At 46.6% G+C, this 27,358-nt stretch overlaps 1 protein-coding gene across 9 annotated transcripts in view; it reads right to left on the minus strand.

The window, feature by feature from the left end:
* Fhod3 (formin homology 2 domain containing 3) overlaps positions 1-27,358 on the minus strand; it is a 429,672-nt gene that overhangs the window by 374,667 nt on the left and 27,647 nt on the right. For all 9 annotated transcript variants that reach the window (XM_087896219.1, XM_085700029.2, XM_085700035.2 and 6 more), the window contains exon 2: positions 14,755-14,861. In XM_087896219.1, the coding sequence (XP_087752345.1) occupies positions 14,755-14,861 (107 nt within the window). The remainder of the gene's footprint in view (positions 1-14,754; positions 14,862-27,358) is intronic.

Below are 27,358 nucleotides of genomic sequence, written 5' to 3' on the forward strand. Positions count from 1 at the left end.
AACAGATGCCCAATAAGCAGGGACCTACTCTACACAAGAATGCAACCTGAAATAACACATCACCAAAAAAAAAAAAGAGAGAGAGAGAGAGAGAGAGAGAGAGAGAGAGAGAAACTTTGGCTTCTCTAGATTTGTACACATGTTTTATCACCAAGCCCAATTCCCCAGAGTCTATGGAGCCTGCTTGACCATGTTGGGAAGATTTTTAAATCTGAGCATATGAAGTGAAATCCCTGGAATATAACAACACAATCTGCTCACCCAATCCCATGGTTATTTTAAATTGTGTTTTACAGATATAGGAAAGGAGAACATATCCTACCATCTGGAATAGCATGTCAATTCAAGGCTGCCATGGCTTCTCCCTGGGATTCTTACAAGAAGATGGAGTCCACCACAGATACTTGCAGGCTACTTGTTATTGGCCCTGACGACATGCACACTCGCTACTTCACCTCAAATCCTCCTCCCCTTAGTCTCCAGGAGGAAGAAATGACCTGGGCCTCCACAGCTCCACTCCTACCAGGCCTGTCATAGGTAGGCCCTTGTATGCAGAGATAGAACAGCACTGACTTGGCATAAAATGTACAGTGGGAGAGACCACGGATCCTGGCTGTATGCAGGTAACAAGGGCCTTGAGACTAGGAAACCCTAGGAAGCCTGCCATTGAAAGCAAGCTGAGAAAGCAAATGGTCCGGAATCAGGGAGCAAGGCAGGTCTTTCTGGGCTGAATCGCTTCCCATCCTCATCCCTTCTCTTGGGGCCTCACCTGTAACAGAATCCACCCGTGCCTTCAGCAGCCCAGTTGTGTGGGACGGAGACACGAAGCCCAAGTAGTGACTGCATCTATTATATATTTTCTTTTTGAGCCCAGAAAAGAAGGGTGTGCATGCTTTAAATTTATTATTAGAAAGGAAAGGGGGAAACCAGCCGTGCAGTCTTAGGAAGCTATGTGGTGGCCTCCAGTCCTCAGATGCCTGTGCATGTCATAGTGTCATTTTTCTTCGCAGCAGAATTGAATTCATTTGTCTAACTATCTGTTTCTAGACACCTAGGCTGGCCCCATTTCTTACTCATTATGAATCATGCAGCAATAAACAGATATACAAGCATCTCCCTCATGTACTCAGAATTAAAAGTCTATTTAAAGGGTAATGTCATCGTCTGTAGCTCTTGTTTCAGTGTTCACCTGGGTCTTTACCTGTCCATGTATACAAGGCCCTACAACTGATGGGCCCTGTGTGCGTTGGGGAGGCACAGGCTGGAAGCATGTTGAGGGCGTGTTGAGGTGGCTTGAGCTGCCATAGGGAGCTAAGAACCGAACCTGTGTCCTCAGTCAAAGCAGTGAGTTCTCTTGACTCTGGTTCATCCATCCAGACCTTCTTTTCTTTAACTCTATGACCACAACTTTCAGAAGAAAGTAAACCCTGGTATCTTTCCCCAAGAAATGGAGTAGTGTTTCAGTCTGGGTTCAGAAGATAGCAGTTACAGGCCAGCAAGATGGTACAGTGGGCAAAGGCACTTGACACCAAGTCCGAAGGCCTGAGTTTGATACCCAGGTCCACCCCACGTGCTAGAAGGGGGGAATCAAATGCACAAGTTGTTCTTGACCTCCACATCCATACTGTGACATGTGCATGTGTACACACACTCACGCATGCACACACACACACACACACACACACAGAGAGAGAGAGAGAGAGAGAGAGAGAGAGAGAGAGAGAGTAGATAAATGTAAATTTCAAAGGCAAAAAAAAGTCCCAGTAGTTCTTAATGTGCGTGAGACACATAGACTGTATGTTCCGGATGAAGCCCTGAGTACTTTACACAGATTTTGTCTTCTAGTACTGTGTATTTTATAGATAAGAGAGGCTTGGAAAAGTTGTGATCCATCTCTGAAGTCTCACAGGTAGGATAACTGAGCTTGGCCCCAACCTAACCAATGTGACCTGCACCTGTCCCCTCCCTCCAGCTGCCTCACAGGCAGGTGGCCCCTCTTTCATTCTCTTACTGCAGAGCTGGTAACACAGACTGACTAGAGCATGCACCACTGCCTGCTGCACTAAGGGAGCAACGTGGATTTCCCACGGGCAGTCACAAGCAGCTGGCCTGGTCTGCCGCCTTTCCACTCGGTTCTCCAGCGTCAGTCCTTACCTGAACGGCCAGCCCTCTGACCCACCTACCAGCCTGAGTCTTGTCACAAGGTCTTACAAAACAAGCCTCTCCGCTGGCAAGAACGCAAGCAAGGGAAGCCTCACTGAGTGCTGGTGGAAATTGGAGTGCAGCCACTGTGAAAGCTGGGAAAGCCACAAGGAGAATGCCCATATATCCAGCAGCAGCGCTTCCGGGAATGTGCCCCCAAAGAATCCAAGTCGGCGTATCACAGGGAGACCTACACACCCTTGTTCGTAGCTGCGCTGTTTGCAGCAGCTAAGATACCAAGGCAGTCTAGCTGTGCGGGGTAGGAGAGACCATGAAACTGCAGGCTGGGGATGTGGAGTGGGAAGGAAGAGCGGCTACAGGAGAGTAACAGAGGGGATAAATACAACCAAAGTGCAGTGAATGTGTGTGTGGAAATATTACGAAGAAGTACCAACTCGATACTGTCTACAAATGCAAATAAAGCTAGCATGGAGCAGCGGGTAGTTGATAAAAGAGAAATAGAAGAGGGATGAGATTCAATAGTTATGCTTCTCTGGAGCACCTTAGTGCAAACTTCAGCAGGTAACTTCACAGGGCTTCCTTATTCCAAGATTCAAATCAACGGAAGATTGACACAGTCCCACAGGAGCTCATGAGGGTTCCTTGCTCCCTGCCACCCACATGTTGGAACACTGCCCAGTCGCCACACCTGTGGAACACTGCCCAGCTGCTGAGTCAGCTGGGCACTGGGACCCGGGGGCAAAGACAGTGTGTGAGGCCTGTGGCTTCAGCAGCAATGGGCTTCCTCTCTTATCAGCGCAGCTGATGCCAAGGACCATCACCAGCTTCCGAATCCCAGTGTTCCCATCTGCAGGCCACACCCAAGGCCATCCCTTTCCTAGTGACAACAGGGAGTCATCCGGAAGTCACAGGAATCAAAAAAAAAAGACTCTATCAAGGCCCAAATGCCAGGGATGTGAAGGTCAGAGCCCTAAGCTTCCAGCAAGTTTCTGGCCTCTCAGAAAACACTTGTAATACTTATGCCTTGGGGAAAGAACTCTCATTTGGGTCATTGAAACTCTCAAAAACCTGTGTTTACATTCCCAGCTCTCAAGAGGACATCTTCACAAGGAAAAAAAAAAACAAAACAGAAAGGCCTTGTCATGGCTTACCAAGTCCCTCTTAATCAGGGACTTTCTTTGCCTAACTGTGAAAGGCCAGAGTCAGCCTTCAGTAGTTTTCAGCCAACAGTAGAAAAGACACCCACGTTGGCCTCCAGGCATTTAAGAAAATATAAACTACTATTTCAGTCGAGGGTAGAAGGAAGTATGCAAACATTCTGTAGAAGCAGGAGCAGGCCCCTCTGGAGGTCTTCAGGGAGAACAGCCCCTAACAAGCTTCCAACACTGTAAGATCCACTGGGCACCCTGGCTCAGAGACCGAAGGGGAATTTGAATGGGTTGTCTTCTGGTCAAAGGATAAAGCTACCTAAGTCTGAGTTGTTCAGAAGCTCAAAGCTCAAGTCAGAGATCCAACCATCACTGCGTTCACATCCAGACAGACACTGTGTGCCCTAGGAGAGTGGGAAGCTAGAAAAAGGATGCTAAACCAGCTGGGTGAGTTCCAAAGGTACCTTAACCTCCCTGAGCCCAGCTTCCTTGTATGGAAAATGGGTCACTACCAAGTCAATTTTCTGCTGAGGGTGTGAAGATTGTTGATGATGGTTGGATGTCAGGTTCCGTGCAGAGGTCATGCCTGGCATGTGACAAAGGCTTGCTGATGTGAGGTGGCATCCTTCTCATCAACGGTCACCGTATTGGTCTTTCCTCTTCCTCTACTGCTCTAACGCCTGCCTGTCCCTCTGTGTAGTCTGTTCTGTTCTCTCTGCCATTCCTCATTCCTCCCACATCACGTCTTTCCTCTCTTCCTCTCTTCCAACTCCCACATTACTGACTTCCCAAGAATCCACCATGACAGTGTGTCATTGATACACTTTTGGATTCAATTAAAGTTCAAAGGATTTAACACGGACAGTGATATGTACACCTGCTGTGTGTGGCCCTGAGTGTCCTGGGCTCTGACGATGAATCAGTTATACAGTTTACTGACGATGGATGGGTCGCACATTTTACTGCATGGCATGAGGAGTCCCCAGATATAAAGACTAATTGGTAGATGCTTCATAGTACACGTCTGTGACCAAAACACCAAGCCTATGTGCTCGAGCAGAAGAGATCAACACCTTCAGACACCCTGGACAATGCTCAGAAAAACCCTGAGAAGGCCCTGCACCCCTCTTCACTGCCCTCTCATTGCAAAACCTGTGCCTTCTCCCTGCACCCAGGGACCAGTGCAGTGTTTCTTCTATGGTCCTGCATTAACATATTCATTTTAAGCTTTAAGGAAGTACACTTCGGGAATCATAATGCAAGCACGTAATTCAAAAACATGGTGTCTGAATATAAAGAGGTCTCCTCATCACCACAGCCTAACTTTTTAACTGCCCCTGCTCCCCACATACCCCAAGAGAAACCCCGCGCCTATCTGTGGCCATTCCTCACTCCACGTCCAATTCCAGGGACTGCAAATGAACCCCCTTTGTGCCTGATAATTTAATGTCAACTTGACATAAGCTAGAGTTATCTGAAAGGAGGGAACCTCAATTGAGAAAATGCCTCCATAAGATCCAGCTGTGAGAGCACTTTTTTTTCTTATGGAGACAAGGTTTCTTTTAAAGAATTTTTTTAATACAATCTTTTATCTTTTTACATAGCTATTCCTGTTCCCACTCCCTTCCCACCTTTCCCTCCACCTCACTCCCCATCCACTCCTCTGATGTGGATAAATAAGCTGCTTTGGGCCTATTGCAGTGCAGAATAGGGCAAGGTGGGAATTCCAAACAGAGGGAAAGAGTAGGTGAAGTCAAGGGAAGCCATGTAGTGGCTGCAGGAGACAGACGCCAGACACTGGATGCTGGACAGAACCTTACCGGTAGGCCACAACCAAGTAGCAATACACAGATTAATAGAAAAAATATAAGAGCTATCTAGCAACACACTTAAGCTATTGGTCAAAGAATACTGCAAATGATATAGTTTCTATGTGATTATTTCGGGTCTGGGTGGCCAGGAACGAATGAGCAGCCTCTGCCTAGACTCCTCAGAAAGGGTAAGGCCTCCCATGGGGAATCAACAGTCAAACTTCACTTCAAGGCAAAACCAAGGCCCTCCCCACCTATATCTAACCTGAGCAAGGTATCCCTCCAAAGAGAATGTGCTCCAAGACACCACTTCAAGCAGTAGGGATAAATCCTGGTTCCACTGTCAGTGACCCCATAGAATGCCCAACCTCACAACTGTCCCCCCACATTCAGAAGGCCTAGTTTGGTGCTATGCAGGTTTCCCCACTATCAGTTCAGAGTCAGTGAGCTCTCACTAGATCAAGTCAGCTGTTTCTGTGGGTATCACCATCATGATCTTGACCCCTTTGCTCATATTATTGCTCCTGCCTCTCTTGGAACCCATCTGCTTCCATCAGTTACTGGATGAAGGTTCTTCAATTAGGGTAGTCATCAATCTGATTACAGGGGAAGGCCACTTTAGGCATCCTCTCTATCGTTGCTTAGAGTCTTAGCTGGGACCATCATTGTTGGTTCCTGGGAATTTCCCTAGTGTCACGTTTTTTGCTAGCCCTTTAAGTCTCCCTCCATTAAGATATCTCTTTCCTTTCTCTCCTTCTCTGTTCTTCCTCCTTCTTGAGCATCCCATTCCCTCATCTTCTTCTCATCCCTCCCCTTCTCCCCTCCCCTTTCACCCTCCCTTCTCCCTGCTATACTCCCAATATTTTCCGATCTTGTCTGTTTTCCCTTCCCAGGGGGATCCATGTCTCTTAGGGTTATCTTTTGTCTCTCTTGGGGTTCTCCTTGTTACCTAGCTTCTCTGGGATTGTAAACTATAGGCTGGTTATCCTTTGCTTTACATCTAACATCCACTTATGAGTGAGTATATACCATGTTTGTCTATCTGGGTCTGAGTTACCTCACTTAGGATTTTTTTTCTTGTTCTATTCATTTACATGCAAATTTCAAGATGTCATTGTTTTTTTATCACTGAGTAGTACTCCATTGTGCAAATGTACCACATTTTATTTATCTATTCCTCGGTTGAGGGGCACCTAGATTGTTTCCAGATTCTGGCTATGACAAATAATGCTGCTGTGAAGACAGTGGAGCAAATGTCCTTGTGGTTTGAGTGCATGCTTTGGGTATATGCCCAAGAGTGTTATTTCTAAGGTAGATTGATCCCTAATTTTCTGAGAAACAGTCATAGTGATTTCCAAAGTGGCTGTACAAGTTTTCACTCCTACAGTGATGGAGAAGTATTCTCTTACTCCACATCCTCTCCAGCATAAGATACCTTAGGTGTTTTATCAACCATTCTGACTGGTGTAAGATAGTATCTCAGAGTCGTTTTGATTTGCATCTCTCTGATGGCTAAGATGTCGAGCAATTTCTTAAGTGTCTTTTGGCCATTTGTAATTCTTCCGTTGAAAATTCTCTGTTTAGGTCTGTATCCCTCTTTTTATTAGATTATTTGGGAATTTGATGTCTATTTTCCTGAGTTCTTTATACATTTTTGAGATCAGTCCTCTGTCCAATTCTCTGTAGCTTTGAAGCCTGTCCTGGAACTCGCTCTGTAGACCAGGCTGGCCTCAAACTCACACAGATCCACCTGCCTCTGCCACCTGAGTGCTAAGATTAAAGGCATTCATCACCACCACGCAGCTTTGTAGAGCACTTTGTTAATTAATGTGGAAGGGCCCAGCCCATTATGTGGGGCCATCCATGGGCTGGTGGTCGTGAGTTCTATAAGAAAGCAGGCTGAGCAAGCCTGTAATCAGCACCCTTCCATGGCCTCTGCATCAGCTCCTGCCTCTAGGTTCCTGCCCTGCTTGAGTTCCTGGACTGGCTTCCTTCAATGATAGATTACAAATGTGGAAGTATAAACCAAATAAACCCTGTCCTCCTCAAAGCTTTTGACCACGGTGTTTCCTCACAGCAACAGAAACTCTAACAAAGACCCTCTCTCTATAGACCAGCTTTTCTGACATTTCATATAGATGGAACTGTGCAGTATATCACCTGTGCGTCTGATTTCTTTCACTCAGTCACATGTTCTTGATGCTCATCTAGAAGGGGACATGGAGAGTTACTTTCCTCACATCTGTGACCAAATGCCTGGCAAGACTTAGAACAAGGCTCACACCTGGCAATTTGCAGCAGGACAAACCTACTTATGCTCATGACTTGATGAGACATAAGCAGGATGGTGGGAGCAGCTGGTGACCGTGGCAGCAGGAATGTGAGGCTGCCAGCTCACAGCTTTACACACCAGGAAACAGAGAACTATTGGGCCAGAAGTAAGTCTGGGGTATAAGTCCACCCCACAAGAATCCATTCCCCAGCTAGGCATCCCCTCCCAGAGGCTCCAAAGGCTGCCAAAAACAGAGCCACCACCTGGGGAGCCAGTGTTCACACACAGGAGCCTGTGGGGGACATTGCACACCCACACTATGACATCAAACCTCTTTCTTCTCGTGCTGGCGCTGTCCCATCGCACGCACAGACCACTTGCTTTGCAAATTCTTCAGCTAATTGCATTCAGGATCCTTCTGCTTTGGGGCTATGATAAATAATAGCTCAGGGAGCATCTGTGTGCAGACCTTTGCATGGACAAATGCTTCATCTCTCGGGGATATATCTAGAAGTAGAATTGCTGAGCTGTGTGGTCACTTATGTTTAGCATTTTAAGAAACCATCAGGCTGCTGCTCAAAGAGTCTGTACCACTTTACATTCCCACAGCAGGGCATTGGGTGTCCAGTTTCACCACGTCCCCCTCAGCACATGCTACCATCTGTTACTATGATTCTAGCCATGCCAATAGGTGTACAGTAGGACCTCACTATGGTTTAGGCTTGAATTTCCCCAGTGACTTACAATGTTGAGCGGCTTCTCACATGCTTCTTGGCCATTTGTGCATCTTCTTGGCCATTGGTATATCTTGTTGGAATAAATCCCTATTCAGACTTTTTCCCCTTTTATAATTAACACTTTGTTATTGAGTTGCAAGAGCTCTTTACATATTCTGATATATAACTTACAGATATATGATTTACAAATTTTCTTATTCCACCCCATCTACCAAGTATATTTTTTAAGTGAGAAACTGTTTTTAATTTAGATGAATCCAGTTTGTTTTGTCACTTTTCTTCAATCATCTCTAACATATGTCAGTTACCTCACAGGGATCATGGAGACTGTTGGTTACCACACAGGGGTCTCTGAGACTGTTGGTTACCTCACAGGGGTCATGGAGACTGTTGGTTACCACACAGGGGTCTCTGAGACTGTTGGTTACCTCACAGGGGTCATGGAGACTGTTGGTTACCTCACAGGGATCATGGAGACTGTTGGTTACCTCACAGGGATCATGGAGACTGTTGGTTACCTCACAGGGATCATGGAGACTGTTGGTTACCTCACAGGGATCATGGAGACTGTTGGTTACCTCACAGGAGTCATGGAGACTGTTGGTTACCTCACAGGGGTCTCTGAGACTGTTGGTTACCTCACGGGGGCCATATAGACTTGAGCCTGCTTCCTCTTTCATGCTTTGAGTTGTTATATTTTAGACATAATCCATTTTCAGCTGAGTTTCTATTTGTGGCAAAGGTCTCTTACATTTCACTGCCCTTGAGGTCTAAACTCAGGATTCCTCACAGGACAGAAGTTTGGTTGGCCCAGCTCTCAGGAAATGCTGCTGTCACCCCGTCAGTCACTCCTCTCTTCTGCTTACTCTGTCCCACACAACACAATTTCACCCCTTCTCAGCATAGTCACCCTCTTGATACACTGTCCCCCTACTGTCACAGGTCAACTGCATAATTCTGTTCACCTCTATGCAAACATGAGTCTATCCATGTATGAGTCATGGCTTCCCACTCTCCTTCCACTGATCCAGGCCCCAGTCCTCTGTTACCAGGTTTGGGTCACTCATTCTCATCTCCATGGTGAGTCTCATCTCACCGGCATCTACTCCAGATTCTTCCCAGGGCCTGCCTTGCCTTCTACCCACCCTAACCCCAAGCCTTCATACTCAGGCTTCAGAAAAAGCTCCTTCCACACAGGTCATTTGTTGGAATAGCTGAACCTATCACACAGTCTACACCAGTGGTTCTCAGCATGTGGGTCACGACCCCTCACAGGGGAAGCCTAAAACCATCAGAAAACATAGATATTTATATTATGGTCCATAACAGTAGCAAAATTACAATTATAAAGTAGCGATGAAAATAATTTTTCAACTGGAGGTCACCACAATATGAGAAACTGTATTATAGGGCCGCAGCATCCGGAAGGTTGAGAACCACTGATCTACACTACAGTTCGCCCAACTGGGGCTGCACATTGGACTTAGTTAAAGATACAAATCACACTGCCTGGGCCCAGGCCCAGACTCTCCCTTCACAGGCCTGAGGTAGGATATGCAAACAGTACTGTTAAAGCACTGCAAGTGGTGACGTCATCTCTGAGAGACTGAGAGTCTCACCAGAGGGTCCCTAACCAAACGTTCAAACACTGGAACAGCTCCTTCAAAAAACACGATTCCAGACTGTTCTGCAGAGCTCTGAAGCTGGGATGAGACCATGTGTGAGAAGCTTCCCAGAGCTGGTGAGCAGGACTTCCAGGCCACCCCACTTAGCCCTTCCTAAACTCACCCCGGCCGTCCTTTTATTTGCAAGGCCACTTTTCTCCTGTGCAGGCAGGCAGGTGGCGATGGGCCACACAATTTATCAGTAGTCATACAATTCTAGCATTATTCAAGATGCACTGGCGTGCAGCACAGGCAAGCAATGCCAGAGACATCTTGAACTCATGGTACATTTTGATTTTTAATCAATTTTTATCACATTTAGAAACGTTTGCAGCTACCAAAATTTTCAAGACCTCCAGATGCCATATATGCCCATATGGGGTCACAACCCACAGTTTAAGAGCTGTTCTGAGTGGCCCTACATGGCCAGAGCTTCTGAGCCATCCATGTCAGTCAGAGTACCATGACTCCAAATTCTGGCTATAGTTGCCAACAACAGTGAGTTCTAAGCATGGGTAGGGAGAAACAGACTAGCTTACTGTTTTATATACAACATCATATTTCACCTAGAGACAATACAAGGTCATGATTGTACTCTCCATCTTTATAAGGTTCATAAGAGGTTCAGAGAGGTAAACTTACATACCATGATTACACAGTGATGACATTAGCCATAAAGTCATCTGTAAGAGGAGACTGTGCTTACGTTCCCAGCCACCCCCACCCAAATAATCACACAGAAACTATATTAACTACAACACTGTTTAGCCAATAGCTTAGGCATATTCCTACCTAGCTCTTAAAACTTTTTAATAATCTGTGTATCAACACAAGGCTGCAGCCTACCAGTAAGGTTCCAGTGTCTGTCTTCTTTGGCAGCTGCATAGCATCTCTCTAACTCCACATACTCTCTCTCTATATCTCTGTTCAGATTTCCTGCCTGGCTTTATTCTGCCCTGCCACAGGCCAAAGCAGCTTCTTTATTAACCAATGGCAATAAAACATGCAGATGCATACAGAGGGGCATCCCACAGCAGTTGTCACGATACAGAACGGCTGAGATGGCTCTCACCACCCAGCCAGATGACCTGAGCCCCATACCTGGGATGCACATGGTGAGATACAAGAATCAACACCCTAACCACTTGTCTTAGTTTTCTAAGTCTGTTAACTCCAGAAGGAAAGGGTTTAGTTCAACTTCCAGGGAAGCAGGCCCAGGAACTGAAGTGGACCCCATGGAGAAGCATTGATTCCTGGCTTGCTTCTTCCGGATTGCTCAGCTGCTTCTCCACATAGCCCAGGCCCACCTGCTGGGAATGACACCACCCACCATGGGCTGGGCCCTTCTGTATCAATTAACAATTTAGAAAATGCCCTCGCAGACCAATCTGATGGAGTCAGTTCCTCGACTGAGGGTCCCTCTTCCCAGATGACTGTAATGTGTGTCAAACTGACAAGAACAAACCAACACAGCCACTACCCAATGCTGCCTTCCTGGGGTTACAGAAAACCCAGCAGAGTGCCTGGTAATCAAGGAGGAAAGCAGTATCAGGAATCTTTACTCTGTAAGTACATTTTATAAATATCTTCATTTTGTGAACTTCTATCAGAAGAATGCCCAAGGTCACCCAATAGCAGAGTCAAGAACAATCTAGAGACTCTGGGCCTGTTTCCACTGCACTGTGCCATGCTTGCTGATTTCCCTGGCCTTGGGAGGCCTGCTCGGTTTTGTTCATATAATAATTGCTTTGTCCTTCCTCTGTTGAAGGTCTTTCTCCTCTTCCCTGGTTAGCTAGGGCTCAAGTGGTAATTCTCAACAAGTGGGTTAATTTTTAGTCTGGTGTCAAGGACCAAAAGCAATGGACAGGAACAAAGAAATGATCCCTCTAGCAAAGGAGCTCACTCCAAACACACCACAGAAAATTGCCACAATTTCATACACTTTCATTTTTAGACCATCTTCCTATAATTCATGCAAAAATAGTACTTCTGTGGCCTTGTTCACACCTCAAAAGGTCAGGTCTTAACTAGGAAGCATTATATTGTAGCTCTTGATCATGGGACATAGGACTCTTCAGTCACATAAACTTTGCCAAATGCCCCACATCTAAGGGAGGACCCGGGAGAGGCTCAAGGGCAGGTGACAGGATGAATGGACACAGGTACCATCCCTGCCAGAAGTTGTCTGCTGCTCAACAGCTAGGAATTGGCCAGCACCTCAAGGCTCAGTGATAGCAATTCTCCTGTTGGGGGAACAGTGTGGCCCAGACATTCCAGGTCACTATGCTGCTGGGCCTCTGCTGCCCAAACCCAGGACAAACAAGTCTCCCACTAAGAGATCAGATGTGTTGTTGTTCTTTTTAACACTCCATCTTGGGTATGTTACAAAAGACAAGGGACAGCCACTAGGGAGGCAGACCATTTCAAAGACATCCCAAACCTACGGGGTGAATTTGGGACACATCTGTCAAACATGTTCCCACCCATCACCTTTGGGGCTATCCGCTTCAGTCTGAAGTTTCCATATCTTGAGCCCCTTTCTTGTTGCGCTATCACCCATTCTCCCAGCATCCCTTGCTGCAAGGGAACAGAAATGGGATCCCAGCTTATGCTGGTCAGAAGTCATCACTGTGACACCTGAGAAAACCTAACTAAGAGAAGAAGGATGTATACTGGCCCATGATTGCAGGGTTTCTATTCCATCGTGGTCGAGAGAACATGGCCAAGCAAAACATGGCTTCCGATCATGGAGGACAAGGAGCAGAGAGACAGGATGTCTGTGCTAGCGATATTTCTCTTCCTTCCCCTTTTATTTCATCTAGACTCCCAGCCTGCACTCATGAGGGTCTCCACCTATAGTCAATTTTCTCTGTAAATTTACTCACAGACACAGCAAGATGTATGCCTTACTAATCTCCTAGGCTGCTATTCAGAAGATCCTGTAAACAAGAAGCCTCCGTGTGTTCTTTTCCCCTGATCTTTATTCTTTTTGTTTGTGTGTTTATTTTTTTGAGACAGGGTTTCCCTGTGTAACAGTCCTAGCTGTCCTGGAACTAACTCTTGTAGACCAGGCTGGCCTCAAACTCACAGGGATTCACCTGCCTCTGCCTCCCGAGTGCCACCACCACCCAGCCATTCCCCTGACCTTTATTCTAATATTGTCACCTAATACATTAGCACTTTTTTTTCCTTGCGCTGCCAAATCATTCAAGTTTTTGTTTAAAAAAAAAATCAGGCAGGACATGGACTTTAAGCATTACTCCACTAGAGACATTTTTCAAGTCAACAATGATCTACTCATAACGCTGCTGGGGTCTGTTTGATCAATGAGCCATGAAGGCATTCCATGAGACTGTCATTCTAGCCAGTATTCTGAGGTCTACAATGGGATGTCACTGTCAGAAACAGGCAAAAATTATTGCAATGGAATTTCCCCTGAATATACTGGTCCCATAATCCTTTAATATCCATTTCTGAAATACTGGTGAAGGCTGGCAATGTAGCTCAGTTGGTAGAGTGCTTGTCTGATATGCACAAAGACCTAGGATCAGTCCCCAGTGCTTGAGAGGTGAAGGAAGGAGCATGGAAGTTCAAGGTCATTCTCTGTTATATTGCAAGTTTGAGGTCCAGCCTGGGCTACATGAAAGCCTAAAGATGAAATCAACGTTATGCCAATGAGCAGTTGTGTCGCTGGAGTGGTCCCTCTTGCACGTGCAGCCTGTGACGCACCTGGAGAGTTTGCCTGTACGCTATTTGTGCGGCCTTGTGCCACTCTGAATACAACAGGATATCTTCAGAGGCGTTTGCTTGATCCTACAAAGTACATTGACTTTTTTGATGAACCAGGCATGTTGCATAGGAATTCACTCTGAGACTGCCATTCACCATCCTCCAGTTTTCAAAAATGGCTACAGAGAACTGAGAAATGTCAGGTGCCAGGCATTTATTTAGACAGGCAAGTTCTGAAGTTATGGAGTTTAACCAGAAGTGAAGAGGGACAAGTAGAGGAATATTTATCCTTAACTATGAAGGCTACAAAAGTGGCAGAAGCCCAGAAAGTCATCAGGGCACACTGGAGCCAGGGACCTACCTGAAAGTCACACAAGAAAGGTTCCAATGTATCCCCATTATTCAGACTATGCATGAAAAATCAATACGCTCAGCTCAGCAACATTCTTAGCTTGGCTAAGAGAGTGTCAGATAGCTTCGGGGGTCTCTCTGAACACCGGATTACATCAGCTGAAAATGACCTGGGAAGCATCGGAAACTCTGTGAAGGTCAGGAGGAGGAAGGTGATACAAACAGAGCTGTGCACGGTTCAAGGTGAAGGGACAGGAAGAGAGGCAGCCCCGTCAGATGGCTCTATCGGTGTCTCAGTGAACACAGGAAGGCTGGTTATCTGCATGTGTAGTCCAACAGAGGCTTCACTTTCTATATACATCTCTGATCTCTCATGAACATTACCCTATCTCTCAGTATAACAATCCTAAGTATTGTGCAGTCCAGATGTAGGCTAAGAAATAACTTGTGTTAATTAACCTCATTAATAATTATTTTACCCACTATAATGGGTAGAAAAAAATTATATACCATAAAACTACCAGGAAGCCTGCCAAGAAAATTAAATTATCAACTAAATTATTGGAAACAGTATTAAAACAGTTGTTGATCCACCAAAAATCTAGAGAAGGTTGATTTGTTATACTTTGGTTTAAAAATCCCTTAAAAGAGAATGTTGTGTGCTCAATTCACTCATCCCAGCAACTTCCCTTAAGCCAAGGTGACCTGCAAGGAGCCAAGTCCTCAAGATAGACAAAGATCTACAGTCACCAATGAGGACTTGCAGGACTTTAAATGAAGGTCAAGGCCAAAGCGATTTCTTCAAAGCATTTTAAGACTTTAGCATACCCACGACGACAGTAAGCGGGACCAGGGTGCAGGGACAATGGCTGTGCTTACCCTGTGTCATCCTGGAAGCCTTCCAACTCATCGCGCTGTTCCGCCAGTGTGGCCTCCAGATCCAGGTAGGCACCATTGTGGGACAGCTGCAAGGTACAGTCGTCGAGCTAGGAGAGAAGGAAGGGGTTAGTCCCAGTCATCTCCTGGGGTGGGGCCCAGGTATCATCGAGTCACCTTCAGCTGCCCTCATGGGCTTTGTAAAAATCCAGCATTACTCTGAACCGTGATGCCTAGCTGAAGGAGGGCTAAGTGAAAGCGTACTGGAGCGGAGCTGGTGCAAGTAGACAGAAGTGTCTGTCAGACGGCTGGCGGTGGCCCATGTTGTTAAAATTCTGAAGTGGCCATTACCAGCATTTTGCTGTATTTAGAACGATTACCTACACTTAAAAATTATTTTGCCAAAGATTGAGATTAATATTGTGAGAAAACCAAGTATACCATGTCATGTTTGACTCCCTGAGTGGTCGGGATGGCTCTTACTATTCATCTAGTTGGTGAGTCAAGACTCTAACTGAAAACTTCAGTCAAGCATGGCAGCTCCTGGCTGAAATCGCAGTCAGTGGGGCGGAGGCAGGAGAAGAGGGAGGAGAAGTGTACTGATGGTCACAACTGTAGTCCTGGCCACTGGGGCTCCTCAGCTCCATTTGGAATGTCCAGCTTTATTCCCAGAAGTCTCAGTGAACACTGAACCTTCTTTCATGGTCATCAAGGCCTTCCAGGGATCTGCCTCAACGTGCTCTGTGTCAAGGCCCAAATAACAACAGGAAACCCCACAATTTTCTCAGCCTATGGCAACAGATCCCCAGCCCTCGGCCTAACTGCCTGACCCCGCCACCCCCCTCCTCACATTCCAGACACCACTAACTGCCACCATTTCAAAAATACCATCTTAACAAAATTATATATCTGACACAGGCAGGGCACCAAAGAACACAGAATGGCTTCCTTCCCTCAGAGATACGGTGTCATTGAATGAGTGGGACAACAAGCAGACTGTAGATTAGAATAAGACACAGATAGACCAACTGCCAGGCAGTGGATGCTCCTCCTTAGTTTATTCTCCAGTGACTGTTTCAGCAGAGATGCCAAAACCCTCCATAATATTGCGCAAGTCCCCACCCAGAAGAAGACTATCATTGTTTCCTAGCCAAATGTCACCAACCTGATCCCCTAACTAAGGGGTAAGCAAGCCCCTATGCATGTGTGCCAGTTAATCTCTCAACTGAAAAAGAAGAGGTGACCATGGGTCTTTAGTCCTCTGAGAGGAAAATGTGGGGTATGTGCAGAACAACCAGGGGATGAGAAGCATCCCTGGGATACTGACTATCCTGGGACAGATTGCCTTGGGGCATGGTGTGCATAGAGGCCAAGGTGCCAAGGGAGCCAACATACCGCCAAAGCGATGCCACGATGCACACCAGCCTCCCCATTACACCCAAGACACAAGATTAATATTTAAACTATCATCATGCGAGTCAAGGGGCATGGATAAAACGCACTGCGGCTAGAACGACATAGATGTCTCCTAGACATCTCAGAGATCTGAGGTCAGCTTTGGGTCTCGCTTTCACAAACTGGTAGAAGCCTGTATTAGTTACTTTGCTCTCTGCTGGGACAAAAATACTCAGCGAAGTGTTTGTTTTGTCTGGTGGTTTACGAGGAAACACTCCATTAGGTCTGGGAAGGTGTGGACGCAGGAACAAGAAGCAGCCAATCACTGCGTTCAGAAGGAAGCAGAGGGGTGAATATACCAGCTCAACACACTTCCTCCTCCTTTCAAGATGGGGCTCCCTTCCTCAGGTAAACCTTCCTGGAAACATCCTAGTGAACGAACTCAGAGGTGCGTCTCCCTGGTGATTCTAAATCAAGTTGCCCACAAAGATTAGCCATTTCAACCTCGGCAATGATTACTAAGTCACAGTTACAAGCTTGTAAAGCAAATGCCCAAAGCCAAGGTGTAGAGGCAATAGGGAAAGGCAAATTTCAAACTGGTTGCTCTAAACATGCCGGCATAATATCCAAGTTTTCCTCACCAAAAGACTCAGACATTTTCCTGCCAGACCGAGTCCCTGGCCTCCATTACGGCTTAGGGAGAGCAACCTGATCTCTTGCCTTGGCCTCTCATGTCAAATGTCCTCCCAGATGACTTAAGGGTCCCGGAATTTCCTGACTCTGACAATTTTCATGTCAACCCTGATCCCCTGGCAGCATGTCCCCTGCACTCCTTTCTTGGCTGAAAGTTTGGTGGCCAGGACACTGTCGGGCACTTCAGGACATAAGACAAAGCAGGGAGCCATGTGGGAAGATAGCGTTACAGCGCTATTATAGAAGGGTGGTGATTAGGGAATTTAGGGGCAGTGACAGTGGCGTGGCTGGGAGACTTCAGATCAGGTTGCCTGCTGTCAACCTGTGGCCGGGGTTCTGGCAGGGATCAAGCTGCTCAGAGAGAGTCAATCCCAGACCCACAATAAAGGTCCTTCGATGACATCTCCTGAATGTGCCGCTCCCCCCTGCTGCCCCAGTCAAAACACACCATTTAAACAAGCAGCCTGGTGACACAGAAAACTCCCTCTGCTCCTTATTACAGATGCCTCACCGAGTGACTCTGGGGTTCTTTTGACTGTTCCTAACAAAGACAGTGCACTCCAAAAAGGCAAGCTCACCATGCCGGAAAAACCTCAACCATCTGAAGGAAGGCTGATGTCACGTCTCGATTTATATATTCTTTCCCTCTCCCTAAGCCAGCGAAGTGGTGTGTTGCTGGGGTGGTTTAATGATTATCTGGGTTCTGGCAGCAAATCTTGAGTCTAGTCTAGGCAATAAAATTTCTGTGTAACCCTGAAATAGATTCGAACAGAACCCTTCTATAAATATGCACAAGGCTACCATTTACACTAATTCTGTAGCTGCATAGAAATGAGAAAATACATAGTTTAACAATAGACTTCACCATTTAAAGAAAATCTCAAGTGAGCCTCACTCCCTTGTGTCATGTGGCGGGACCCTCTCGTGCTCACAACCCCACCCTCCCCATGTGATCTGTACAGCAACCTAGAACCCAGGCTGGCCTGTGTCTTGCTTCTCATGGGTGACAGCGATGTAGCCTAGCTGACAACTGTAGCCTACTCACTCCCAGGAGCTGTCCTCCCTTCTGATTACTGGAATCCCGCCAGTGAGTGAGGCCAATCTAGATTGTCAAGCTCCAGATGATCCAACAGCTGATGACAGACACATGAGACAGCCCAACAGAAATAGGGAAACAACCTAAGCCAGCACTTCCCAGTAGATCATTTGGCTTCAGGGTAACTTCGTGGTTGTCAGTCTCCTATCTCCATGATCTGTCAACGCAGACCACCCACAGCTGACAGGTAGGGCAAATCTGACCATCACAGTTCCCAGAGTCTGGATGGGGGGGTGGCGACGGGGGAGCTACCACCACAAGTTGTCCACTAAATGTACTGTGGTATGATAAGCTCAAATAGGGCCGTCCTGAGATGGTCACAGAGCACACAAATCTAACTTTGACTTCCTGAGCTAAAACTCCTGCTGGGGACAAAGGACAGCAGCAGGTACTGAGTACACAGGACCTGAAGCACTGAGGAATTGGGAAGCAGTGATTTCAAAACCCCTCCCGGAGAAGTGAGAGAAAGCAGGCATGCCAAGTTCCTAGGCCCCAGAGCTCACTCTACTGTTCCACCTTCCTCCTCTTGCAAACTTCAAAGTAAAAGATGACAATATTGTGGTTTGAATGCGAATCTTTAACAGGCTCTCATGATTAAACAGCTACTCCAGCTGGTAGCATTTTTTGGCAGGGAAGTTGTGGATCCCTTCAGAAGTGGGGCATACAACACCAGGTATGAGAAACCCTCTTTTTAGTTACTGATCATGGTTTTCAAGAGACTCCTAAAACACACAGGCTGTGGCTGTCACTCTTGGTTGCCACCCCAACCCCTAGGGATGGAAGTTTCAGCCCTACTGTTGAAATACCATGCACTTCAGACATAGGGCCCGGAGACCCCTGAGCTGGAACTGACCTGAATGCCTCCTCCCTGGGCACCTGCTTTCATGGTACCCAGAGGGCACAATGCAAGCTTCTGAAGCAGGGAAACAACCAAGAGACCTACCTATCTCTGAAGCTTATGAACCACAATAATGATCAGTAGGGTGTGACAGCACAAAAGGTGCAGTAGTGGCAAGCATACCTGAGTGGTAACCAACAAGCCTCTAATTGGATTTAAGACCCACGGAACAGGGGGACATCACACCTGGTTCAGGAAACCCAGCCAACCACCAGGGCTAGTGAAGTCACAGCTCTTGGAGGAGAACCTCCAACCACCACTTTACTAAACCAGCATAATCCCTAAGTACATTCTAAATATTTGTCCTTACACCCACAGATAAGTGTAGTCCTCACCCCCCACATCAAGGAAACTTCTCTTTGCAACATACAGAGACTATTACGGGAAACCACAATCAATCAGAAGGCAGGGTTATGAAGCCCAGTCCCAGTGAATACATCTACAAAGTAGTCTGGCACCTAAGGGAACACTGTAGAAGAAGGGTGGAAAGATTATGTTATGAATGTATTTACTTTGAAAGTGGCTTGATTTTCCTTCCTCAGAAGCCTAGGTAAGCTGTCTGTGATCACTAAGCCAAGGATACATGCCCTGTCCTGAAGCTGACTCAAGTAGCTTCCAAATCAAGTCCTAGACTTAAATTAAGATGAGCACACGACCCACCCACCAACAGTAACCTCGATCAGATCCCCTGAGAAGATAAAGGAGCGAGTTTTATGGAATGGTAACACATAGACAGGAAAGTAAATGACTCTTTATCTTTAAATAGTTGGAAGTATTGTAGTAGGGAGGTTGCTTGTTTGTTCCCGGCTGTTTAGCCCCCCCAAAAAAATCACACAGAAACTATATTATTTAAATCACATTAAATCACTCATTAGCTCTAGCTTCTTATTGGCTAACTCTTACATCTTGATTAGCCCATTTCTATTAATCTGTGTATCGCCACGTGGTTATGGCTTACCAGCAAGGTTCAGCGTCTGTCTCTGGCAGTGGCTCCATGGCTTCTCTCCCACTCCTCCTTCCTCCTCCCAGCATTCAGTTTAGTTTTCCCCACCTAGCTCTACGCTGCCCTATCACACCAGTCAAGCCAGCTTCTTTACTCATTAACCAATAAAAGCAACACATAGACAGAAGGACCTGCCACACCAAAGTATATTAGACTTTTTCGTTCAGAAAGCTAGAATGCATTGTCTTACATAGGTACAATGTCCTGTGGTCTACATTATTTTATTCAAATTGAAAAATAATTCTATCACTGCTTCAGGAGAGAAGGGGAAGGAGGATAACAATATGAGGGTTAAGGTAGGGAGGTGAGGGAGACCTAGTGACTGATCCAATATGGAAGTGTCCAACACAGAAGAAAAATCTTGACTTTCTTTCCTGAGCAAACTAATCAGTAGACATACTCACCAGCATGAAAAACGCCAAGTAAACAGTATGTGGGACTGGAGTAGAGCTGGGATTTCTCTTTCTGACCTATTTTATCTATTATTTCTAAATAAATGGAGGCATTTGGGGTTATTTAAGAGAGACATACATAAGTTTTATTCATCTTTTCAAAGAACCAAGTTTTAATTATACTATTTTTCTCTGTTGTAAGTTTTCTTTCTTCTTCACTTACTTTATGTGGTGTGTGTGTGTGTGTGTGTGCACATGTGGTATCTGAGGGAGTTGTTTTTAAGATTTATTTCTTTCTATTTTATGTGTATGTTTACCTGCACTGTTTATATGTACCACATGTCTGCAGTGCCCACAGAGTCCAGATGAGGGCATCAGAACCCCTGGAACTGTAGTTTCAGATGGCTGTAAGACACTATGTGGGTGCTTAAGTCACCATACCCATCTTTCCTTTCTCATTACATCCCCCAGCAAGCAGCTTCATGGTGACATGCTGATGGCCCTGATGTAGGACCTGTTTCACGCTGACACCTTTCCCAGCCGACATGATGAAGAACAGCACTAGGAAAGGTTGTCACCAAGCACTGTCCCCCATACTCTCTGGATAATAAAGATCCCATGAGAAAAGGAAATGGAGGGAGAAAAGCAATGAGAGACTTACATGCATCTGGTAAAGGACTTGTATTAGAGCATTTAAGAGACTGTTACAACTGAACAGCAAAAGGGCAAATAACCCCATTTAAAAGTAGGCAAAGGATTTGAACAACCACGGACTACCATTACACTACAGACTGTGGACTCTAGACTGTGAGCCAGGGATAGTCAGCTGCTGGGGAGCTCCTCTGACCCCCTTACATGCCCTCATAATAAGACCTGTAGAATAGAGCCCAGAACCCCAAGGCTCTTTAACCTGGGATCTCTACCATCCATTGCCAGTGGTTCTCAAGCTTCAGTGCATACAGTAGCCTCTTGGAACACTGGATCACATCCGAACATTCAAATTATGTGGGTCAAGGCAGCTGGATTCTAAGGATCTGTATAATTCCCACCATTACGTGGTGAATAGATCCAGGAACCTTGGGCTCCACTCTGAGAAAACAGATGAGATAATACTGTTAGATTACTTGAGGAAAGAAGTAAGCCAAGAGCAAATGCTGAAGCCCTAATTGCTTTGGAACTTGTTCCTCTTCTCCCAATCTTTGGCTCTCCTTCCACTGCCACCACGTAGCCTCAAGGGTTCTTTCTAATGAGCAAATACATCTCCGGGATCCATCTGTGGGTATCAGGCTAACACCCAGCAAAGATTCACGGGGATCCTTGGAAACAGGCCAACCCTCCAGCTTCACCTGGTACCCATGGCCAGGCCCAGGAACAGAAGCCACACCTCACGGAAAGTCCAGCTGGCTGCCACTGTGAACTTCTAGGAAATGCTTTCAATAATTCTAGAAGGTGAGCTGCCTGCTAGCCAGGAAACCTGAACACACAAGCTTGTCAGAGCATCCTCAAAAGAAAAGAAAACCAGTCCAGTACTCATTATCACAGCTGTAAAATAACAGAGATGGGCAGATGTCACAATGCCGGTGAGCAGTTCCGGGCCTTGCCCAGTGTGGCCACCTGACCTTTTACAATAGGTATGGTTAGTTGCCAATACGTAAGAGTAAAGAGAATATGCACTGAACTCCCGGTTCAGCATTCGCAGGAAGAACAGAGCAATGGAGAGCCCCTCAGATTCCTCACCACCACACTTCCTTTGGGGCATACACTATCTGAATCTCCAAGAAACCTACCCACCAGACTCCTGTGTGCTGTAAGTCTGGACCATGACTCAAGAGATGGAATAACTCCCTATCCTCAGATCCTGACCGCATGTCAAGTCTCTTCATTTCTTTTGAGCTGTCTTTGACACCATATGCTATGTACACTCGGCCCCACACCTTCTCAAAAAAAAAACCAAGCAAGTTTCAAATCAGCAGCAAGAAGTCAGCCACGTCCTTACTCTGTTCCCGTGGTAACTCATTAACTATATGACCAGACAGCCCCAGCTCAGTGATGGGTGAAAATCCCACCACAAAACAGCTCTGCAGAGGTTCCTGCCATGTGTGCTGTCATGAGATCCCCGGAGCCCAGGAGCTTAGGTCAGCATGCACCTCCTGCCCTCTCTCATCGACATCTCCACAGCCAGCAGCTTTCCGGCAGCAGGCTGATCACTCTGTTTACAGGACCCCGCCTTCCCCAGCAGATATCATGAAGTGAAGGACTAGGGGTGGTTTTCACCAAACGCTGTGCCCTGTAATCTCTGCTATAACTTTTTCAATACGCTTGAAGCACCTATAGGCATCGTGTACCTATAAATGGCAAACTGTACGTGTTTAACTGGGAGGCATAAAGGACAGGGGAAGAGGAGGGAAAGAGAATGGAAAAGGGAGGGGAGGGGAGGGGATAAGAGGGAATGGGAGGAAGGAAGGGGGAGCAGAAGGAAGGGGCAGGAAGACAGCCAACACTGCCTGCTTAAGAACAGAATGCCCATCTCTGAGAAAGAAAGAATTCTCCTCCAGCCCTCCATTCAAACAGGTACACAGAGGAAACAGCTAAAGCCCTCACAAAGCCATAATGCTCCCAAGTTAGTTACCTAATAAAAGAAAAGAAAAACCCAAACACAGAGTCGCCTCTAATCAGTGTCTCAGACAGGCTGGGGAGAAAATGTGGGCTCTCCTGGTGGGAGATTCGTGCTATGTGGCAGCCATGAGCAGGGTTATGGCCACAGCCAGGTGTGACGTATTCGGACCACACTCACTAACCACTGTGTATACTTCTGTAGCTGAGGCAAAAGCTATTGGTCCATAACTCTAGAAGTGTCCCGAGTAAGAGCACTGCTGTCTGAGTCTCACCACCGACACCAAATAAAACAATTGGACCTCAGATTGCTGAAAATTAAGTCTTGAGAATTAATGAAATTTTGTAACTTTTTTAAGTATATGATGTGGGCAGGAAACCTGTGAAGGTCAGAGGACGGCTAGGTGGAGGCTGTTCTCTCTTTCCACCTTTACGTGGCTCCACGAATTAACTCAGGTAGACAGGTTTTCGGTTTATACGGTATTTCCTTTACCCACTGAACCATCTCACCCATCGATAATCAACGTTTTAAGCACAGTATATGTTCTACTGGGAAATGTGAAGTTGTAGATTATCCTCCATGAGATTTAGACTCAGCCTCAGTCATTGTATTACCACCCAGAGACACTTGGGCTGACGACCTGGCTGCCTGCCTGGGGAGTTGGGTTTCATGTTTTTTGGGTTTGGTTTTTGTGTTTTATGAGACAGCTAGCTATGTAGACCAGGCTGGCCTGGAAATCACAGAAATCCTCCTCCCTCTGCCTTCCAGGGCTGACTTTTGAAAAGCCAGAGTCAAGGCTGAGAGTGAGGCTCAGGATTTCAGCCCTTGCCCGGCACAGGCGGGGCTCATGGCCGGACACCATCCCCCGAACACTGTTAAATCATCTTCTTTTAATAATAGTAAAGGAGTTGAGAGAAGAGGTTTCAAAATCAGAAACCTTTTTCTCTCCGCAAGGGTGGTGGCTCACACCTGCACTCTCAGCCTTCAGGAGGCTGAGGCAGAGGACTTGGGGATTTGAGGCCAGCCTGGGCTACACGGTGAGGCTTAGTGACTTGGTGCTGTGACAACGTGTCTACAAAACAACTTAAGGAAGGAAAGGTTTGATTTTGGCTCACCGGTTAAAGACATATTATTTTAGTGGGCAGGTGGTGGCAGGAACACAAGGCAGCTGGTCACACTGCAGCTGCACTCCAGAAGCAGAAGAAGTGACTGCTGGCTCTCAGCTGACTTTCTCCTTTCCATTCAGTGGGAAACCCTGACCCAGGGAATGTGCTGCCCACAGGGAGGGTAAGAGTCAGCAAACCAGTCTAGATACTCCCTCATAGGCACATCCACAGGTGCTGTCTAGGTGATTCTAGACCTTGCCAAGTTGACAATATCAACTATCACAAACCTCATCTACACAAATTGTTCAAAGCCTAAATCAGAATGTTCCTGAGGCCCCTCCCAGAAGCAGTTCAAATGACTTTAGTCTCAGTCAGTGGGAGATTTGTGGCAAGACAGGACTTGGTACCTTTCTGATTCAAAACGAAGACAAAGGAAGTTGGCTGTGGAAAGCCCCTCAGACCTACCGTCTCCAGGGAGGGCCGTCTCCAGGGAGGGTCACGCACAAGCCAGCTGCCTGCTTGTCGCCCTCCTTCACCCAAGTGCGTTTCCTAAAGCTGCCCTACCACTGTGTTTTAGGCAGAGTATAATCATCCCCAGATGTTAAAGAAAAATGCTCTGACCAAGCAGGCATTGCAGCTCCGGATGTATGTGGTTGGTGGACATGTCCTGTGTCCTGTAAGGTTGCCACAATACTCAGGCTGTGCCTTCCAGAGAGAAGCCTGAAGCAGCACAGTTTGACCACTCCACTCTCAGACAAGGCAATGCTCCATTGGGTGGGAGCTGTGCACCCACTAGGTCCCCATTCTACCTAAAGCCATCCTGATGTAGTAACCCCAGGCTACCAGAAACACAGATACATCCCAGTACTGAAACTGGGAGCAGTGAGGTGATGACAAGATCCAGTTGAGGTAAAGCTGGGCAGGTCTCGTCCAAGGAGCTGTTCCTGCCTCTCACCGATGGGGAAACCCTCTAGCTGAGACATACTGGACAGGTGTGAAACCTCCAGCTTACGACCCCCCCAAGATCAAAGCTGTTTCCACCAGGCGAGTTCCATGAGAATTGGAAGCCAGGTTTGAACCTTGCAGGATCAGGAAACATGAGAATAGGACTCAGGGAAATATTTGGAAAGCCAGATGCAGGGAGCCAGGGTGCTGGGCTGAAGGTGGCCGTGGAAGCCTTCAGAACACCTTGCGCGTGCTGCTGGGCACAGTGGCCAGCACCAGAAGCCTGTTCACTGTTCGCTATGGTTCAGATGCTGCTGCCTCTGCTCAACTTGGAAACTTTTCTTTCCAGGGCTCTTCTACACACACAGTTCAGTGTTGGAGGAGGCTGCTAGTTAGTTCCCAGCGGCTTAGCCCCGAAAACATCACACAGAAACTGTATTACTTAAATCACTGCTTGACCCATTAGCTCTAGCTTCTTATTGACTAACTCCTACATCTTAATTTTACCCATATCCATTAATCTGTGCATCGCCACAAGGTCGTGACCTACCAGCAAAGTTTCAGCATGTCTGTCTCCGGCGACGGCTCCATAGCTTCTCCCTCACTCTGCCTCCTTTCTCCCAGCATTCAGTTTAGTTCTCCCCACCTAGATCTGTTCCCCTATAGCTCTGCTATAGGCCCAAAGCAGTTCCTTTATTAACCAATGGTATTCACAGCATACAGAGGGGAATCCCACATCAGTCCAGTGAATAAATATTACTAAAAATGTGGTCAAGAGCAGGAAAGAGGGCTTGGTGAGGAAAGGTGGTTACCACCCAATCCTGGAAACCTGAGTTCAATGGCCAGAACCCATGTGAACGTGAAACCAATTTCACAAAGTTGTCTTCTGAATTCAGAGAGAGAGAGAGAGAGAGAGGGAGAGGGAGAAAATGTGCACGGGCGCATGCATGTGTACATAAGTAAACATATATAAACATTGTAAACAACCAATTTTAATAAAAAACAAGGGGGTTGACCTTTACAAGGGGCAGGAATTACATTCAAACCCTGTGCAATGTTCACTCTGATCCAGCAGCGGGACAGGACCACCAACACATTGGATTTGGGGAGTATTGTTGTTGTTATTATTGTTGTTGTTGTTGTTGTTAACGTTTTGGTTATTATACTTTTGAGGTAGAGTTTTGCTGTGCAGCCTTGCCTGATCTAGAACTTACTATGTAGCTCAGGCTTTCTGCACCAGACACTTCCTCCCCAGCATAGCCATACCCCAACATGAGTTCCACAGGTATACCTTACACAGACTCTGGAATTTGCTTCTGATTTGTCCAACGATCACAGACCAACCAACCTAGCAAGCTTCTCTGTCATGTGGAGCACTCAAGTACTTCACCTTCTGGAACAAGGTCTGGGCTTTTTCCAGCCCTAGAAACCTTGGGTTCCCTCAACCCTGGGGGACTGTAATGCATTTTCTTTGATCCCACCTGGGTTCTATCAGGTACAATCTCTCTATAGACATCAAGGTGGCGAGGGATGTCAGGGCCTTGTATAATGAAGAAAGTCACACTGTTAGTGTACTTTATGACAATTGGTCAACAAACCATAAATAGAGGCTCAAATCCTTTCCTGGGCTATGCTGGGTTGGTTTTTATTTATATTTGTGAGAAAGGACATCACTCTATAGCCCATGCTGGGCCTAGGAATTAATGTGTAGTCCAGACTGACCTCAAATTTATCATCCTCCTGCTTCAGCCTGATGAACACTAGGTGTACAGACAAATAGCGCTGTGTCCCCTTTGAAGGTTTTCCAACCTTTTTTTAACAGTTACCAACAATGAGCATTTCATCATTTGCCTCTGTAAAATACCAACATGGAAAATTATACATTATTTTTATAATGACTTACTTATGCTCCAAAGATAAAGGGAAATATTTGGATGCCTATCTCAAGGAGGAACTTAGAAGCAAAAGAGATTAGCACAGAGAGGAACTGATGTCGGATATAACAGGGGATAACCTAGAAGGAGGAGGGGAATGTGTGCTCTTAAACACAGGGCCAGCCAGCTCCAGAGGGCATGCTCAGTTTCCAGCCTGCAGGTGCCCTGGCTACTCACCCCACACCTCCTTTCTCTTTCATTTTCTAGCTGGGTCCTGAGCATCCAGGAGATGGACAGACAGCAAGTAAAAGAGATACTCGTTCTGGTGCTCTCTTCAAGACCTTCCTGACCTTGGTACAGTCCCAAGAGCCTGATAGGAGGGTCATGAGCCGTATGTGCCAGGGCTCACCAGGCGATCATTCCCCTTTACTGTGGGCTGGCCTTCCCACATGAAGTCAATCCACATATGTTAAGCCTGTACAGGAGGCAATAGCCAACCTGTCGGAGGTTGGATTCCTGCTGGACAAACAATAGTTGCTCCACACCGCAGGCCACATCGCCTCCCTCCAGCCAGGCCCTCCTACATCTGGT

The sequence above is a fragment of the Myodes glareolus genome, chromosome 13 (genome assembly GCF_982192425.1).
Source record: "Myodes glareolus chromosome 13, mMyoGla1.1, whole genome shotgun sequence".
In the NCBI taxonomy this organism is placed as follows: domain Eukaryota; kingdom Metazoa; phylum Chordata; class Mammalia; order Rodentia; family Cricetidae; genus Myodes; species Myodes glareolus.